General features: G+C 45.1%; 1 protein-coding gene across 4 annotated transcripts; it reads right to left on the bottom strand.

Moving 5' to 3' along the window:
* Window positions 1–5,185: 5,185 nt before the first annotated feature.
* Window positions 5,186–17,929, bottom strand: LOC119403332 (zinc finger protein 189-like). Of its 4 annotated transcripts, XM_049418731.1 has the most exons (3): window positions 17,673–17,929; window positions 13,890–14,386; window positions 5,186–5,295 (listed from the first exon to the last, which is right to left on the bottom strand). In XM_049418731.1, exons 1-3 carry the CDS (start codon window positions 17,849–17,851, stop codon window positions 5,210–5,212), a joined length of 762 nt encoding a protein of 253 aa, XP_049274688.1. In that variant the 5' UTR covers window positions 17,852–17,929; the 3' UTR covers window positions 5,186–5,209. The 4 variants fall into 4 exon arrangements, 3 of the variants coding, with proteins under 3 accessions (XP_049274688.1, XP_049274689.1, XP_049274687.1); XM_049418732.1 differs by lacking the exon at window positions 13,890–14,386 and having other exon boundaries at window positions 5,192–5,702; XR_007417300.1 differs by lacking the exons at window positions 5,186–5,295; window positions 13,890–14,386; window positions 17,673–17,929 and adding exons at window positions 5,383–5,702; window positions 8,557–8,720.
* Between the last annotated feature and the right edge of the window lie 358 nt (window positions 17,930–18,287).

Here is an 18,287-nt window from a genome sequence, read left to right as displayed (position 1 = left end):
TCCACGCTTCGTTCAGTCTCGGTACGACTAGAGCGAAGCTGCTGAATTGTTTTATCCATATCACACGATAATTTGAACACCATTGCGCAACAAAAAGACATGGCCAATAGAGAAGTGGAAGCACCCAGCGCAATTTGCCAAGGCGTGTTTCTTCTTTGTTGTCCGTGTCTTCTTGCTGCGCGATCGTACCGAATAATCGGTTACCAGCATGCCCAGACTGCTGCTCCCACAACAACAAATTTCAGGACGCACCCTGTACAGTTTAACTAAAAAGTGAACGCGGAATTGATAAACAGCGCAAAGGTTGCGCGCAGAAAATAGAGCACGGGAGCAACAGCATGGTACGCGAACTCGCAACTGGAATTTCACTGAAACCACAAGGTACACGAACCTTTCATACATCATTTAGACAACGAAGTAAGAATGACATAAGCAAAAGAGGAAAGAAAAAAGACCAACAACACAAAAGAAGTGAAGGTATGAAGGAACAAATGGTGATGCCACCAGATGCGAAAAATTTTCTCAATTCTCTAAAAAACTCTCTAAAAAATATTGGACGAAAAGAAATCTGTCATGTTAGTTCGATGTCTCCCCACAGGTCCATGACCTCACTGCCAATCGTCTATTCTGCAATCCTGGCCTTCATTCGCCGGACTGCTCTTGTGAGAAGGATACATTAACGAAAGTTACGTATAATAGAATAACAGAGAGCTGAGCTAGTTGGTAAGTATTCATTCTAAAAAGACAGGGCGTGCAAACACGGACACAAGAAAGAAGTCAGGAGTCGGCGTTTGTGGTGTCCCGATTTCTTCTTGTGTCCATGTTGCATGCCCTGTCTTTTTAGATGATACCTATGATATTTACATTCTTGCACCATCAATTGCACTTAGTTTCGATAATACTGACGTATTACTTAACGTGAGGGCTGACATGACGTCGCACCATAAGTTACCCTTTAAACGCCAGTGTTGTCAACGTGCTCGTAAGTCCACGATGTGCACACAGCTACTACAATTACAAAAACACGTCGATCCACCTCGTAACGCTGGCTCAAAGCCATAAAATAGAGCATAGAAGAACTCGCTGACTACTTCGCATGAAACCGACTCCCACAACGCGTGGGATCCGCCAATTTTTTTTAGTTTGATGCATTGTCGACACCCCTTGAAAACTAATACTGCCGAACTAATCAACCTAGCAGCTGCTGACTGTGTCCAAGTAGTGGAGCAAGGTATGCCATGAAGTTGTAAAAGCTGCATCTGTACAATTCGGCATGCAAGTTTCGTTCTGGATGTCCGGCATTGTTTTTATTTATTTATTTGTGGTACACTCAAGGCCCAGGGCATTACAGAGGGAAGTGGTAAATTGGAAATGAGTTGTACAACAGTAGAACAGTAGTACAATTCAGTAGCATAGATAAAGGATAGTAATATAACACATTTGTAATGCCTGGCCATACAGTGTTTGCTAATGCCTTACTCAAAGGACCAAGTTCAAAATATAAATGAATAAGATAACAAGAGACCCTTTCATAATTGTAAAGCTAGCTTTCTGCTATGCAGTTTGCCCAACTAATGGCGGCTAGTCACTTACTGCAGCGATTCCACTCCTGCGCCAACTGCGCCAAAATGCGCCAAATTGTATTTACTGCGCCATCCTGATAATCGTCAAAAATGCGCCAAACTGCGCCAAAGTCTCAGGTTTGGGGGCGTCTATCACCGGCAATCGCACCGCCGGCGCGTCAGAACATGTGCAGCTGATTTTGGGGCTGCCAAAGTCGCAACCACGGACCAAGAATTATTCGCTGAATAATAGCGCTCGTTGCGTGCGTCCGAGTAAGCCACCATGCCAGCCCGGTGCCGACGCCGCTTCTGTTCTGCAGTCGGTTCTACAGCAAAATGCGATCTCCGCAGAGGCTCGTGACGTCTAGGCCTATCGGTAGCGAGAAAGTTGCGACGGTGATTCACTCGGCGGACGTCGTCTGTTCCCGAAACGCTGCTGATAGCTCGTTTCAAGCGTCGCACGGCACGTAAGGAAAGCAATGTTCAGTAATACTACATGCGCGCCGCTAAATGTCTGTCACTTCTGTTTCTGCACATCGCGGAGGTGAATCTGGGATCGCTAGCAGTAGATATGGAACGGATATCGGATTTCCTTGCTTCGCGTTTATGGAAGAGCACGCGAACGGTGGGAACGCGTTGACACTTTTCCTCAGATATACTTTATCCGTGGCTCTTCATCAGAAGAGCCTTTTTCATAATTCCTTCCACCCACACATCCAAGTTTGTAATCACTCTGCGGTAAGTACGCCCTAAAAGGCCCTGCCCTTTCGAGCTCACGAGCTAGTGTTCCAATTCGAATTTTTTGCTTGCTTTTTTAAAAATGTATTGTGTACTCAGTTAATGTCGGGATATCTACATTTTATTCTAGCTAGTACCTTCTTTGGTGCGAGCAAACTACTTATGGTAGCAAGCACATGGCAGAATAACTAGCGTTAGGTAAAGGAGCTAGACAGTAATTTCAGGTCCGGAAGAAAATAATAAAGCTCTGCGCCTAGTCATGTTGTGAGGACGAGAGTAGATAGCAGGAAGAAGAGGCACCATTCTTGTGTCATATGTCCAGTACTCACAGATTGAAATAGAAACAATTTAGGGCTAAGTAATGCACATATTTCTAACATCTCCAGTTCAGGTCATATTGGCGTAATTTTGACTCGAACCCGTTGATCAGAGCCAACATTACCTTTAAAGACCAGATTCATCTTAACGTGACGTGTTTATCTTGAGCAGTTGGCATACCAGTCCTTATACTAAGAAATTTGATGTAGTGTTTTGAGTACATGAGTACGTACCTTTGTTTCCAATAGAAAAACTCGTGGGGGCCCAGCACAACTAGAGATCGAAACACAGTGCCTCCTACATTAGAGGCACACAACACACACCCTTTACCACTGCTGTGGTGTGGTGTAAAGTAGCCACCATTGTCAAAAAACTCTTTCCTTGCTTTTTCGCAAATATCGGCTGCACATGCACCCTCTTAGACACAGCGTATTGCTTGCAAATGTCTGTTGATGCTCAGCTGTGCTGCCCCATCTCTACCCGCGCTGAACATACTGCACGCTGTGACATGGGCCGATACTTCTTTTGACTTGAATCTTGTTGTGCGATGGCGCACTCGTGTGTAAAGAATGAACACTTGAACAAAAACGATAAGCCTGTTTACCTCGTTCATACCCCCTTTGGCACTATACGTACCAGATTGTGTTGTACCAGATGCACCAGATTGTTTGTAGCTAAGGCCAGTAATACAATGACTGCAACACGAAAACAGCTGTGGCTGACTAAGTTGAGCCACTAGAGATGCCGATACTATAGTGAACTTCAAGGGCTGCAGAAATAGTCTTAACATATACATCAATACCACAGTTTCCAGCTAACTTGCATAAAGGCGGCAACATAATCGGCAACGGATTTTCCACTTACTAATCGTGTTTCGCGAACCCGTACCTCAAGTAGAGTACGGATGGCCTTGGCTGGACGTGGTTCCCCATGCTGTCGATACTAACCTTGCAATCCACATTGGCGGTTCGCAGAGGCTTGACAAGCATCCTGCGTGTTGTGTTTCTGGTCTGTAACGGCTAATCAATGCAGTCCTCTTGTCTGCATCCATTGTTAGCTTATTAATGGCACACAATAATTCGATGCACTTGACGAATTCTTCCCATACTGCAGTACCGCTAACACCGAACTCTCCAGTGAAGACACTCCACACCATTTCGTCAATTTCACTGGCCGCACGGACAAGGAGGCCATGTCTCAACACCACTGTAATAACACGCGCCGGACAGCAGATAAGCCAGTAACCAAAAAAGATTTATTTCAAGAGTGCATTATAGATGAATCTGTGCTCAAGAAGGCCAACACGATAACAGCGCATGTTTTGCAGGCACGTCACTGCACATTAGTTAAGGCGATGTTGCATTGAGAAGGCACTTAAAATCAAATTTAATGTAGGCTGCACAAAAGTGGGAACCTTGCGACCACCTAAGTCACATGTTCTTGTTGGCTGCCATGCTCCTTGCCCATGCTGTCTGCCTCTGTTGTCATACAGTACTGATCTGAGCGTGTTCCTGTCCACGGTGCATGCGTCGCCATAGGCATATGCAGGGTTCCCCATTAGGGGGGTGGCAAAGTCTCGCTGCATCAACCCCCCTTCATTGGTCGAGTTCGAACAAAAACAAGCTTAACAGTGGATGCAAAAATGAATATAAAGCAATGACGTGCTTCTCAGAAAATGGCCTGCCTTGGTCCCCAGCTTTCAGGGGGTAAAAACGGGAAGTTAAACAGCTCTCTGAATGCAACAGCAATGGTCCTCGGCCGCTATTATCATAAAATAACTGCATGGCGATAACCTTGCACTTTAAACAATGACAGGGCAGGTACGATTAAGTAAAGGTGTGTGGCAGACTTGGGCCCCCCATGCCCCGCTCGTGCACAACGCCTATGTACGTCACTAGTTCATTGGTCGTGTGTGGCAGTTGTGTTTATTATCTCTAAATATATAGCTGCCACACGCTTGAGCAAAACAACATTTCCAGCCGTTATAAATGGGCCATTACCTATTATGCAACAGAAAAGCACAATACAAAATTTTGTGTCGGTGCTTCTGTAAAATACCTTTGGAGCACCCTGTGATAGTAGCAATAGGTGTGCTTTAAAGTGCCAGCCTTTGGAAACGCTGGGCAGTCGAGCTCGCTGCGATTCGCCCTATCACACTCGCGATGCCAACACACCATTCACTGCACCCTGTTTAGGTGCCAAACACTGCACACATCGGACTGCCTTCTTGGAATAGAAAACTGTGGTATTCAGCAGTTGCGTTTATATGACCTAGATGGCACTAGGCACGCCCCTTATCATGTCAGCTAACACATGCATCTGTGTATATGCCATCGTGGACTAACAATACAACAGAGTTGCTCTATGTACTGGGCTGGTGCAGTGAACTTCGCTGTCCTGCGGCTCTCCGATGTAGTCTGGCAGGGCATCGTGGCGGATACAACAAAAACTGAGCTAGTTGATATGGATTCACACATGGGACTATGCAGCACTCACAAAGAGACTAAGAACAAAAGAAGTGCACACAACAAGCACTTCTTTCATCCTCGTCTTTTTGGTGGCGCTGCCACAGTCCTAAGTATGGACTACTTTCATTCTAACTTCACGGTCTGCATCTCTTCCTTGTTGTCAAGTGCCACTGTAACCTGAGTGGTTCGCACGAATGCATATTCTCCGCCTGTAGCTGTTGGCGAGGCTGCTGCGGCAGAGCATGCACTATTGTCCAAAGCCCTGCACTCTTGCGATAGTATATTAAAGTGGCGAAATGAGGGAAACACCTCCTGCACTGCCATGGCCGCTTGTGTGTGTGCGTTGTAAGATGCTGCCTGAGGTATTGTGCCCTCTGGCCAAACGTCTTGCCGCAGCAGGGGCAGGTGTGTGCTTTGGTGTCCTGCGAGTGCTGCTTCTTGTGGTGCCTCGGGCTTGTCATATTGTCCGTACTTGCTGTGCTCCATCGACATCTCCCTAGTGTGTATGTTCATGTGTCTCTCGAGTCTGTCGGCTCGGCTGAAGCCCTTCTGGCAGACAGTGCAGGTAAACGGACGCTCGCCTGTATGGGTCCGCTCATGCCTGGTGGTGTGGGACCTGGGTTTGGAGAGAAGTGTAAAAAGTCGTTAACATCCCTGCCAACCGTATTTCATAAAGGTGCAGTTGAACCCACCTATATCCAACCCATTTACATCAATATTAATGAGCACTAACAGACAAAAATGCCAAGGAAAGTATATTGGACGTTATTAGTAGTAAATGTAATGTAAATGTGAAGAAAGAAAAGTGGATGAAAAGAGAGCTTGCCGTAGGCAGGGACCGAACCTGCGACCTTCGAATAACGCGTCCGATGCTCTACCAACTGAGCTACTGCGGCGGCCATCCCCCCGTCCACTTTATGGGGTATATATGTGTATTTTAAATGTGGGAGCGTCAGTCAGCGCCGCCAGTAGCCATGACACTGCGAGTGTGGAACACTCTTTTTCTGCCTGTTGGCGTCACGTAGCACGTGAACTTATTACGAGCTGGCAGCTGACCAATAATCCCTCGCATACTACCTGAAAGCATCAAGTCTGCCAGAACGAGACCCTCGCTATGAATGAAGAAAAGAAGTGGAAATCTTAAGGGCTTGTTTTTCTCTGTTATACACAATATTAATGAGCACTAACAGACAATAATGCCAAGGAAAGTATAGGAGACGTTATTAGTAGTAAATGTAATGTAAATGTGAAGGAAGAAAAGTGGACGGAAGCTATCAAGCTATCTTTTCGTCCACTTTTCTTTCTTAATAATTAATATCAGCCTTATTTCGGCTCACGTTAATACTCCCGTCGACTCAGCCATACTTCAAAGCGCTAGTGTTCATACGCCAGCTCAATATTTATTGATCAGAGGCGTGAGTTACGGAGGGGAGGTGAGGGGCAGGTGACCCCTCCCCCCCACATACTCTTTCACCGGTAGTTCTTAATAAAATATCTCGTGTGAGTCATCTCCTTCAATAAAGATGTCCTTACTGGATTACAACCACTGATAAATCATATTTGAAGGCACGAGATCAAAAAGCACCAAGTAGAGCACCATTTATGCGAGATATTGGCGTTGACGCCATGGTTGAAAAAGCTAATGATGCGCTAACGGACTGATGAGTCGACTCACTCAGACTTATATGGAGCAGTGAGTCTGAGTTTGAGTGAGTCCGAGTGAATAATATTTTGGTGTGTTCGAGTTCGCGTGAGTCTGGTTGAGAAAATTTTTAGTGATTCTGTGTCCGAGCGAGTCCGGCTGAGGAAACTTTTATTGAGTCTGAGTCTGAGTGAGCTCTAAGGGCAAAATATATTTCATGAGTGAGTCTGAGTGAGCTCCACACTTTTTGCCGACCTATGATAGCTCACATTCTTTGCAACCCTTCAGTGCATAAGATAGAAATGACATACATACAAAAGGCTATACACTCAAACCTCATTATAACAAAGTGGCATCTGCCACAAAAATAACTTCGTTATATCCAAAAATTTGTTAGAAACATTTACTTGTGCACTGTATCTATTACAAGACTATTCTTAATTTACTTCGTTATAACCGATAATTCGTTATATCCATGTTCGTTCTATCGAGGTTTGAGTGTATAATAATTTTGCTGATCAATGTAGGGTAAAAGTAAGCATGTTACAGTGCAGAGCACCCTTCAAGGATCATAAGCAGATTAAAATGATCTGAAATGGTTGACAAGATCCACGAGATCAAGGAAGAAAATGTTGTAACTCTGAAAGTATTTGAGATTGGAGGGCGATATCTTGCTTAATAGCTCATACTGCAGCAGCATCAAACATGGGTGCCGAATTTCATCGCAGTAAGACTAAACATTAGAGCTGTGCGAATAGCAAAATTTTGGGTGCGAAGTGAATTCGAATATTGAAGTCTGAGTGTGAATCGAATCTAATATTTTTCGAATATTTCTCGAATATTTCTAGTATATTTTTCGAATACTTCGAAGCGAAATTGCAGAAAAAAAAAGTTCGAAAGGATTCCTAAGCATATTCTTATGAGATAGCAACATAAAGTGTTTCTTTTCGCTAGGTTGATGAAGCACTGGCGGGGTGGTGTTTCATAGTTGTCCTATCAAGAATGAGGCAATGTAGAGGCCGTATTCTATTTATGTACATGATTTGGTGCAACCTAAGTGTTGCTGAGAACACTTTACACGTGATAGGCAAAGATGCTATTTCCTCAGCCTCTCCTCCTCTTTCAACTTCTGTAGAAGCCCAACTGATGTGGTGGTCAAGGGTGTTCTCCCTTCAAGTCCGGAGTTCCAAATCTGCCTCGTAGACGTCGATATATAAGAACATCTGAAATTTTGGATGCTAGAAAGCTTCGGCTTCCGATTTTTCGGACTACCTGCCCAAATTTCAGGTCCAAAACAGCATCAATTGAGCCCCCACCTCTGCCACATCTTTCATCTCCATGTTGGAACCAGCGTTTTCTTGAGTTAGTGCATTTGCGACCGTAGCAGAGCTCGAAAGGCAGCTTTGCCACAATACCGGGGTGTGATGAGGTGAAGCATATTGAAAATCTAGGGACCACTTTCAATCGGACGTTGACTGCGTCTTGGCAAAGTTCGACCGTAACGGAGCTTGAAAGGCAGCTTTGCCGCAATACGAGAGTGTAATGAGGTGAAGCATATTGAAAATTTGAAGGGGTGACTTTCAATCGGACGTTGACTGTATTTGTTTTTGGGAAGTTCGAATAGTTCGAATAGTAAAATTCCAGTGCGAATCGAATCGAATAGCAAACACTATTCGAAAAATATTCGAAATTTCGAATATTTGCACACCCCTACTAAAAATGAAACTGTTCATAACGATCCCCGCACCCCCCTTAATATAATGCACATAGGACGATTGAGTCACCTATGTACCACTGTGGCAATAACAAGAACTGAAAATGGGCTCACTTGTTATCACTGCTGTAGGGGCAATAAGAGCACCGGTGCTTGCCCTCCGGCCTCTCGTGGTGAGGGTCCTGCCGGTGGTTGTCCAGATCCGCAGTTGTTGGGAAAGCTTCTCCACATACGTCACAGCAGTACACGACACGCCGGATGATCACAGCATTCGTGCCTGCAGTGAAGAACATCACAGTGTTCGTGCAAAAGCAGTTTTGTGACTGTCTCTTGCATTTCAGAACTTGCGCTTTGTCATATGGTCTGTTGGATTCGCCTGCACCACTCTGAACTGGTCGACAAAACTTCAAGGAACGGCGCAAGACATGACAGGACAACACAAGACGCACACAATGCTGAAATCTCTTCGGTTGTCCTGTCATTTTTCGCGCTGTTCTTTGAGTATGTACAGGGTCGTACACATCTAAGATGAACACCTCATTAGTAATTCAATACTTCATAGATAAAGCTTCAGTTTAGTAGATAATACAGAAAATTATTAGTGTGTTTATCGAAACCATGATTAGGAGTCATGTAATGAACATTTCCCTCTTGAAGAAGAATAGATGTAGTTTTACTGGCTTGAATACTTACGAGGTGTTCACTTTAGATGTGGTCGACCCTGTACAACCAACAAGCCCAACTATCTGCACTTTTGGTTGACAATATTCAGAAATTGCACAGCTCAAGTTCATGGTGCAACGCAAAGCTAAAGAAGAAGTTCGTGGTGCTACAACTAAAGAAGAATGGCAAACTCCCTCCACTGGCTACATCAGTGTCATGTTACGTAGACACCTCAGATTCACATAAGCTGGTTTTCAACAGTGTAGACACCCGTGTCCTGCATTGCCTACTTGTGTTACTTTGCAGCTGCATGCTTGCACCAGGCCAACACTGTCACCAGGGAGGGCACAGAAAAATCATGAACAAGACCTGCACCTTTAAAGACGAACATCATGGTTCAGAAGACACCACTGCCAAACCATTAAACTGAATGGTAGGGTGCACCGCCTTGTAAACTAGTTCAGGCGGTGCAAGCAATTCTTAAGCATACCTATAATAAATCAACACAGTAAAAACATCATTGGTAGGATTTTCTCTAAATGTTCATGAACATTTGTGTTGTAGGAAATGTGAATAACAAAGACAACAGCAATCAACACATCAAAACGAAACAATAAGCAAGAAGAGTTAGGGGAATTGAGGTGCAAAGTTGGTTTTTTCATTAGTCGCAACGCAACTAAGAAAAAGTCATGGTTGTCCATTCCTGGGAAAGATGCAGCTCCACTTCAGCGTCCACACTCTGTCGCGAGATCTGAAAAATGCAATAGAGCAAGAGCTGAACCACTGGCAGATGCACAAGTCTCAGTTTATTGCCTTAGTATTCCTCAGCAGAAGTGAAACTTCAGCATATTGACACAGCAGATAAACACACTTTGTTATATTCGGGTTATATATACGAGTTGTTCCATGTACACTACTCAAAGATTGAAATGCAAAAATTTACGGCTTTGTGCAAGTTGTCTGGCTTTGTGTAAGTTGTATCTTGCAGTTTCTGACCTGCTGCTAGCTCTGTGGTCACTCGCCACCGTAGGTCGGCAAACTGAACCATCAGTCGACTCGACTCGGATCGAGCCGTGAGTCCGAGTCTCATTAAGTCCGGGTGGGCAATATTTTGGTGAGCTTGAGCCTGAGTGAGCACTTAACGCAAAACATATTTCTTGAGTGTGAGTGAGCTCTAAGTCTTTTCGCCGACCCATGGTCCCATCTATTCAACTTCAGCATTACTATCGGCCTGGCGTCGGCTCACGTTTATAGTCACGTCTACTTGCACATACTTCAACGAACTAGTGTTCATACGCCAGCTCAATATTTATTGATCAGAGTGGTAAGTTAGGGGGAGGAGGGTCGACATCCCTCCCAAAAGCTCTTTCACGGCAAGTTCTTGATAAAGAAATATTCGTCTCTTTCAATAAAAATGTCCTTTCTGGGTTGCAACCATTGCTAACTCGTATTTGGAGGCACAAGATCAAAAGGCACAAAGTAGAGCTCCAATTATGTGAGATATTGGTGTTAAAGAGCGTTGACACCATCTTCGAAAAAGTTGAGTATATGCTAACAGACTCATGAGTCGACACACCAAATGATGCTAGAGGACTTGGGTAATTGTATAATGTTGAAAGCTGAAGCTGTCGTGATTATAGAGTGGTTTATCAGTCTCAGAAGACTTCCTAGTAGCACCAATTGTTGATGCAACATTGTGAATGTTGCCTTAACGTTGAAGGCATACATTGCTTCAATGTTATAGCAACATTGCGTGCTACTAAGGCTGCTTCTCATTCTGCCTCGGCGTTGTGCTCGGAGCACTTTCTACGCAAAGCAGTATGGTTTACTCAGTTAATGTTCGGAATCGCTACATTTTATTCGAGCTAGTTCCTTCACTTGACGCAAGCAAACTACTTACTGTAATGAAGCGCACGGCAGAATAAACTAGTAGTTAGGTGAAGCAGCAAGACAGTCATTCCAGGTGCAGAAGACCATAACAAAGCTCTGCGCAGAGTCATGCGGGGATGAGAGTAGATAGCAGGAAGGAGAGGCAACATTCTGGTGTCATATGTACAGTACTCGCGGATTAAAATGGGACAATTTAGGGCTAAGTAATGCACATACTTTCGTTCCTACCATCGCCAGTTCGGGTCATATTGGTGTAATTTTGTCTCGAAGGCATAGGTTAGAGCCAAAATTACCTTAAGAGACCAGATTTGTCGCGACATGACATCATTATCTCGAGCAATCATGCATACCAGTTGTTACACTAAAAAATTTGATGTCACGTTTGAATCCGTTAGTACTGTACCCCTCTTTCCATTGAAAAAATTCGTGGATGCCCAGCACAACTAGGGATCGAACCCAGTGCCTTCTATGTTGGAGGCGCACACTCTGCCACTTTACCACTGCTGTGATGTGTGTTGAGTAGCCGTCATTGTCAGAAGAACTCTTTCCTCTCTTTTTCGCAATATATCGGCCCTACATGTGCCCTCTTGGACACAGTGTATTGCTTGCAAATGTCCAATGACGATCAGCTGTGCTGCCCCATCTCTACCAATGCTAAACATACTGTGCGTTCTGACATGGGCCAATACATTTTTTGCTTGAATCTTGTGCGATGCGCACTCGTGTAAAGAATGAACACTTGAACAAAAATGATAGGCCTGTTTCCTCGTTCATACCCCCCTTTTGCACTAAACATACCAGATTGCCTTGTACCAGATGCAGCAGATTGTTTCGTAACCAAGACCAACATATACAATGATTGCAACATGAAAACAACTGTGGCTGAATAAGTTGAGCCACTAGAGGTGTCGAACTATAGTGAACTGTAGTTCCCTAGAAGGGCCGCAGAAATAGTCTTACGCAACATATTCGATACCACAGTTCCCGGCGAACTTGCATAAAGGCGGCAACATAATTGGCAACGGATTTTCCACTTTACTAATCGTGTTTCGCGAACCCGTACCTCAAGTAGAGTACGGATGGCCTTGGCTGGACGTGTTTCCCCACGGTGTTGATAACAACCTTTCAATACACATTCGGCAGTCGCAGAGGCTCAACAGACATCCCTGCTCTTTACGTTTCCGGTCTGTAACAGCTAATCAATGCAGTCCTCTTGTCTGCATCTGTTGTGAACTTATTAATGGCACACAATAATTCGACGTGCTCGGCGTATTCTTCCCATGTTACAGTACCACTAACACCGAACTCTGCAATGAAGACACTTTATGCCATTTCGTCTATTTCACTGGCCGCACGGACGAGGACACTGTGTCTTGTCACCACTGCAATAACTCACGCTGGACAGCAGATGAGCAAGTAACCAAAAACTGTTTATTTCAAGAGTGCATTATATAGATGAATTATATATATAGAATATATAGAAGAGCAAACACAATAACGGTGCATACTTTGCAGGCACATCACTGCACAACGTTAGTTAAGGCGATGTTACATTGAGAACGTACTTAATATCCAATTAAATGTGTAGGCTGCACAACGGAGTACAAAAATGGGAACCTTGCGACATGAATGTCAACTTGGTTTTAACGTAAACGATCACTTAAGTCACTTGGTTTTAACGTAAACGATCACTTAAGTCACAAGTTCATGTTGGCTGCCATGGTCCTTGCCCATGCTGTCTGCCTCTGTTGTCATGCAGTATTGATCTGAGCGTGTTCCTGTCCACAGTGCATGCCTCACCATTGGGGGGGGGGGGATCTTGCCACAGCGACCCCCCCGCTGTTGGTCGAGAAGTTCAAACAAAAACAAGCTTAACAGTGAATGCAAAAATGAAAATAGACCAGTGACATGCTTCTCAGAGCGGCCTGCCTTTGGTCCCCAGCTTTCCGGAGGTGAACATGAGAAGTAAACAGCTCTTGGAATGCAACATCACTAGTCTTCGGGCTCCGTTATCGACAAAACTGTGCATGGCCATAACCTTGCTCTTAAAACAATGATGAAACAGGTACGACTGCCTTTCCCCCATGTGCACGCCTATGCGCGTCACTAGTTTGTTTGGTCATGTCTGCAGCTCTGTTTATTATCTCCAAATAATTAACTGCCACACGCTTGAGCAAAACAACGTTTCCAGCCGTCATAAGTGGGCCATGACCGACTTAATTCAACAGAAAAAACACGATACAAAATTCTGTGTTAGTGCTTCCCTAAAACACCTTTGGAGCACCCCGTGATAGTAGCAATAGGTGTGCTTAAAAGTGCCAACCTTTGCAAACGCTGGGCAGTCGAGCACGCTGCAGTTCGCCCTATCACACTCGCGATGCCAACACACCATTCACTGCACCCTGTTTAGGTGCCAAACACTGCACACATCGGACTGCTTTCTTGGAATAGAAAACTGTGGTATTCAGCAGTTGCGTTTATATGACCTAGATGGCACTAGGCACGCCCCTTATAATGCCAGCTAACACATGCATCTGTGTATATGTCATCGTGGACTAACAATAAAACAGAGTTAGTCGATGTATTGGGCTGGTGCAGTTAACTTCGCTGTCCTGCGGCTCTCCGATGTAGTCTGGCAGGGCATCGTGGCGGATACAACAAAAACTGAGCTGGTTGGTATGGATTCATACTTCGGATCGTGCAGCGCTCACAAAAAAGACGAAGAACAAAAGTGCACACGACATGCACTTCTTTCATCCTTCGTCTTTTTGGTGAACACTGCACAGTCCTAAATATGGACTACTTTCATTCTAACTTCACGGTCTGCATCATCTCTTCCTTGTTGTCAAGTGCCACTGTAACCTGAGTGGTTTGCACGAATGCATATTCTCCACCTGTAGCTGTTGGCGAGGCTGCTGTGGTAGAGCATGCACTATTGTCACATGGCACTGTAATTTGGGTGGTTCGCACAATTGCACATTCTCCGCCTGTAGCTGTTGGCGAGGCTGTTGGGCCAGAGCACGCACTAGTGCCCAAAGCCCTGCCCTCTTGCGATATCTTAAAGTGGCGAAATGAGGGAAACACCTCTTGCACTGCCATGGCCGCTTGCGTGTGTGCGTTGTAAGATGCTGCCTGAGGTGTTGTTCCCTCTGGCGAAACGTCTTGCCGCAGCAGGGGCAGGTGTGTGCCTTGGTGTCCTGAGAGTGCTGCTTCTTGTGGCGCCTCAGGCTTGACATATTGTCCGTACTTGCTGTGAACCACCCATATCTGCCTAGTGTGTATGTTCATGTGTCTCTCGAGTAGGTCGGCTCGGTTGAAGCCCTTCTGGCAGACAGTGCAGGTAAACGGGCGCTCGCCCGTATGGGTTCGCTCATGCCTGGTAGTGTGGGACCTGGGTTTGGAGAGACGTGGAAAAATTCGTTAACATCCCTGCCAACCTTATTTCATAAAGGTGTAGTCAAACCCACTTATATCCAACACATTTACATCAAGTTATCCATACCTGCCAACCTAGGCACCTCGAAAATCAAGAGATTCACAAAACAAAAGGGAGTGGAGGGGCAATGACATAAAAATGACAGCCACTATTGGGGTTGCACTTGCGTTTTCGGTTTTGTTATAAAAAGAATGTCACTGAAATGAAGCGTGCCCAACCAAAGTGTGTAAGTTCGCTATAACCGATAATTCGTTATAACGAGGTTCAAATGTTGAGCTTGGCAGTAGTATGTGTCTGGCCCTACGTTGCACTCCACTGTGCCATGGCCAGACGTATCGCTGGCACCCCCTTGAAAACATACCGTCCCGGCCTGTCTGCAGCACTTGCTTACGCAGCCAGTTAGAAAGCTATCCTTCTTGTCGGCTCCTGCCTTTGCCTTTTAACAGCGAAGCTGTTTAGCAAACCGTTCCTTGTGAGTCGATCCAGAAAACTATCATCATCATAAGCGGGTATGTGCCACAGATGGGTAAATCCCACTACTCACTACTGGTCCACTAAAAATGAAGAAGGCAACAGTTAGCCCAACAAATGGTTGCGAAGCAAAGGCGGAGAGCAGAGGACCCCGAGTATGTACGAGAGAATACTAGAAAACAGGAGAGGCAACGGCGGCTGAGAGAAGACCAATGGAAGGCCTATGCCAGTGAAGACGGTGCCCGTAGATCTATGAGAGGTGCGAACGCTTGGTTTCAGCGCGAGGTTCTGCCTCTGTAGTTTGGACAACCGTGTCGTGCCTGTGACTGTCTGCGGTTTAACTCGAACTTCTCTGCGCTGAGAATCAACGTAGAAACAACCTAGCATCACCTAGCTAAAAGCCTAGCAACGGCCTAGAAGCAACCTAGAATCTGCATAACCTAGCTAAGGCCTAGAAACAACCTATAAGCAACCACATTAGTCTTCAGAATCATCCAGTTTCACTGTTTCAAGCCTTGCGCGTCTTAGTGCAAGCTTCGCCATTTTTTTTCTTGGCTTTTTGGAGGAATTTGAAACTCGCCTCCCTCCTCCACTTGCCTCCGCTATAGCAGGCCATACCCTGCCTTCTTCTCACCCTCACATAATTTCCCCTCACTGTCACTTCCCTTCCCTAGGCTACCCCATGATATATACTATACTATACGAAGCTATGAAGATGACTTTTAAGGGCTCGTTTTTCTTTGTTATAAACAATATTAATGAGCACTAACAGACAATAATGCCAAGGAAAGTATAGGGGATGTTATTTGTAGTAATCGAATATAAATGTGAAGAAGGTAAAGTGGACGAAAATATAACTTGCCGCCGGCAGGGACCGAACCTGCGGCAGGTTCGGTCCCTGCCGCAGGTTCGCTATAATAAATTTGCTGATCAATATAGGGTAAAAATAAGCATGTTACAACAGCACCCTTCAAGGATCATTAAAATGATCTGAAGTGGTTGCCAAGATCCACGAGGTCAAGGAAGAAAATGTTGTAACTCTGAAAGTATTTGAGATAGGAGGGCGATAATTTGCCTAGCTCATACTACAGCAGCATCAAACATGGGTGCCGAATTCCATCGCAATAAGATTAAAAATGAAACTGTTCGTAACGATCCCCACGCCCCCCTTAATACAGTAAACTCCCCTTAAGACGAACTCGGCTAAGACGAATTCTCGCTTATGCCGGACAACATGGGACCATTTGTTTGGTTTCCCATAGACTCAATGCAAAAAAATCTGCTTAAGATGAAGCACCTAACTGTACTCTTCTGTTAAGACGAACTTTTGCAGTGACCGACAACACTGGCAATTCTGTGAAATGAACATTGCAGTCTTGGTGGGGCATTCAGGTGACCGAGGAAAAGAACAAAAGCAAAGAAGTGCTTCCTGGAGCAAAGACGCGAAGCAAACCGCGACGCGGAGGGCGCGAGATAAACGAAAAAGAAAGGTCAGCGGATAGAGCTGGTATCCTCCTCACCCCAAGCCTGTGGGTGGAGGAGGTGCCAGCTTTATCAGCATAGAAAGCCACAACAAGAGTTCGGGGATTTACAACTGGGACCTCCAAGCCATTGTGTCCTTTTGTGTTCCCCCCTGTTCTTTGGTTTCCCAGCTGAAGTACAAAGAACAGAAGAGCACAAGAGCTTGGGACCCCCCCTCGCTGTGGTCAGAAGGGCAAACGACACAAGGACCAAACGCAAGCGGAGTGAAAAGAAATGAAAGTGACAACGAGAACAAAAATTGTCTCTGCATTAGAATCGAGTACGAAACCGAACCAAGTTTGTGGTGCTAGCACTCCCATCAGAGGGATCAGGTGCATTGTCATTGCCATCAAAGAATGGCGGCCGACCACATTTTGTGTTGGTCAGTTTGCATTCGTTCGCATAGGGCCTGTGTGCGTTGTATCTGTCCTCAGTGAAGTGCAAATTGTGATGAGCCATTTTATTATGGAAGTGCACGACAAAGGAAGGCTATTTTGCGCACTCAATATAGCTGCGTCGTGTCTTTTTCGTGCGCGCAAGGCTTGTGACTGTGAGTAGCACGGTGGGATATCTTCAGCTGCACGTCGATCAGGAAAAGTTACTATGGGAAAATATCCGGACCTCAAGGAAAAGCTTGCAGGCTTTCTTGGGCAAGTCAGCGTATAATGACTTTGTCAAGGTAACAGCACGAGACCGAGGCGTATCCAGAAGTGACCTTAGAGCCAGCAAAACAGGCTCACAGAAGAAATTGACTGCCAGGAGAATAAATTTTATATCTTTGAAGGAAAATTGTCCTTGGCTCTCTTTCTTTTTTCTAATCATCAACATTGGAGCATGCTACAGTTTCATCATTAAAATGTGGTAGCAATATCTTCATGAGCATTTTTGTTTTTGAATCCGCAAAATCGGGTGCTCATTAGATTCGTGTAAATACTCTACTTTAAGGCACAGCTTTTATCAAGCTGAGCCAATAAAATCCTTTTTTCTTGTCATTTTGCCCCATTGTAAGTCCACTCCATTCAGTGTTTTCAAGTAACATATTTGGATGCACTTGGCATGTTGGCATGCCTCTTTTTTGGGGGTACTTCTGATAAGCCAAACTCTTGATAAGACGAACAGATGACCATGGTCCCTTAGAGTTCGTCTTAGCGGTAGTCTACTGTACAATGCATACGCTCTCTGGAAACATAGGACGATTGCGTCCCCTATGTACCACTGTGGCAATAACAAGAACTGAAAATGGGCTCACTTGTTATCACTGCTGTAGGGGCAATAAGAGCACCGGTGCTTGCCCTCCGGCCTCTCGTGGTGCGGGTCCTGCCGGTGGTTGTCCAGATCCGCAGTCGTTCGGAAAGCTTCTCCACATACATCGCAGCAGTACACGACACGCTGGATGGTCACAGCATTCGTGCCTGCAGCGAAGAACATCACGGTGTTCGTGCAAAAGCAGTTTTGCGACTGTCTCTTGCATTTCAGGACTTGCACTTTGTCATATGGTCTGCTGGATTCGCCTGCACCACTCTGAACTGGTCGACAAAACTTCAAGGAGCGGCGCAAGACATGGCAGGACAACACAAGACGCACACAATGCTGAAATCTCTTCGGTTGTCCTGTCATTTTTCGCGCTGTTCTTTGAGTATGTACAGGGTCGTACACATCTAAGGTGAACACCTCATTAGTAATTCAATACTTCTTCATAGAAGCTGTAGTTTACTACATAATTCAGAAAATTATTAGTGTGTTTATCGAAACCATGATTAGGCGTCATGTAATGAACATTGCCCTCTTGAAGTAGAATAGACGTAGTTTTATTGGCTTGAATGCTTATGAGGTGTTCACTATAGATGTGTTCAACCCTGTAGAA

Source organism: Rhipicephalus sanguineus, chromosome 8, assembly GCF_013339695.2.
Source record: "Rhipicephalus sanguineus isolate Rsan-2018 chromosome 8, BIME_Rsan_1.4, whole genome shotgun sequence".
In the NCBI taxonomy this organism is placed as follows: domain Eukaryota; kingdom Metazoa; phylum Arthropoda; class Arachnida; order Ixodida; family Ixodidae; genus Rhipicephalus; species Rhipicephalus sanguineus.
The sequence above is the reverse complement of the archived record's forward strand: the minus strand, read 5'-3'. Positions and strand labels throughout refer to the sequence as shown.

Coding starts and splice junctions, on each gene's coding strand:
- LOC119403332 (XM_049418730.1), bottom strand. CDS start 17,851: ATGTTCTTCGCTGCAGGCACGAATGCTGTGACCATCCAGCGTGTCGTG. Junction 14,387..17,672: donor CCCTACAGCAGTGATAACAA/GTGAGCCCATTT, acceptor CTCCAAACCCAG/GTCCCACACTACCAGGCATG.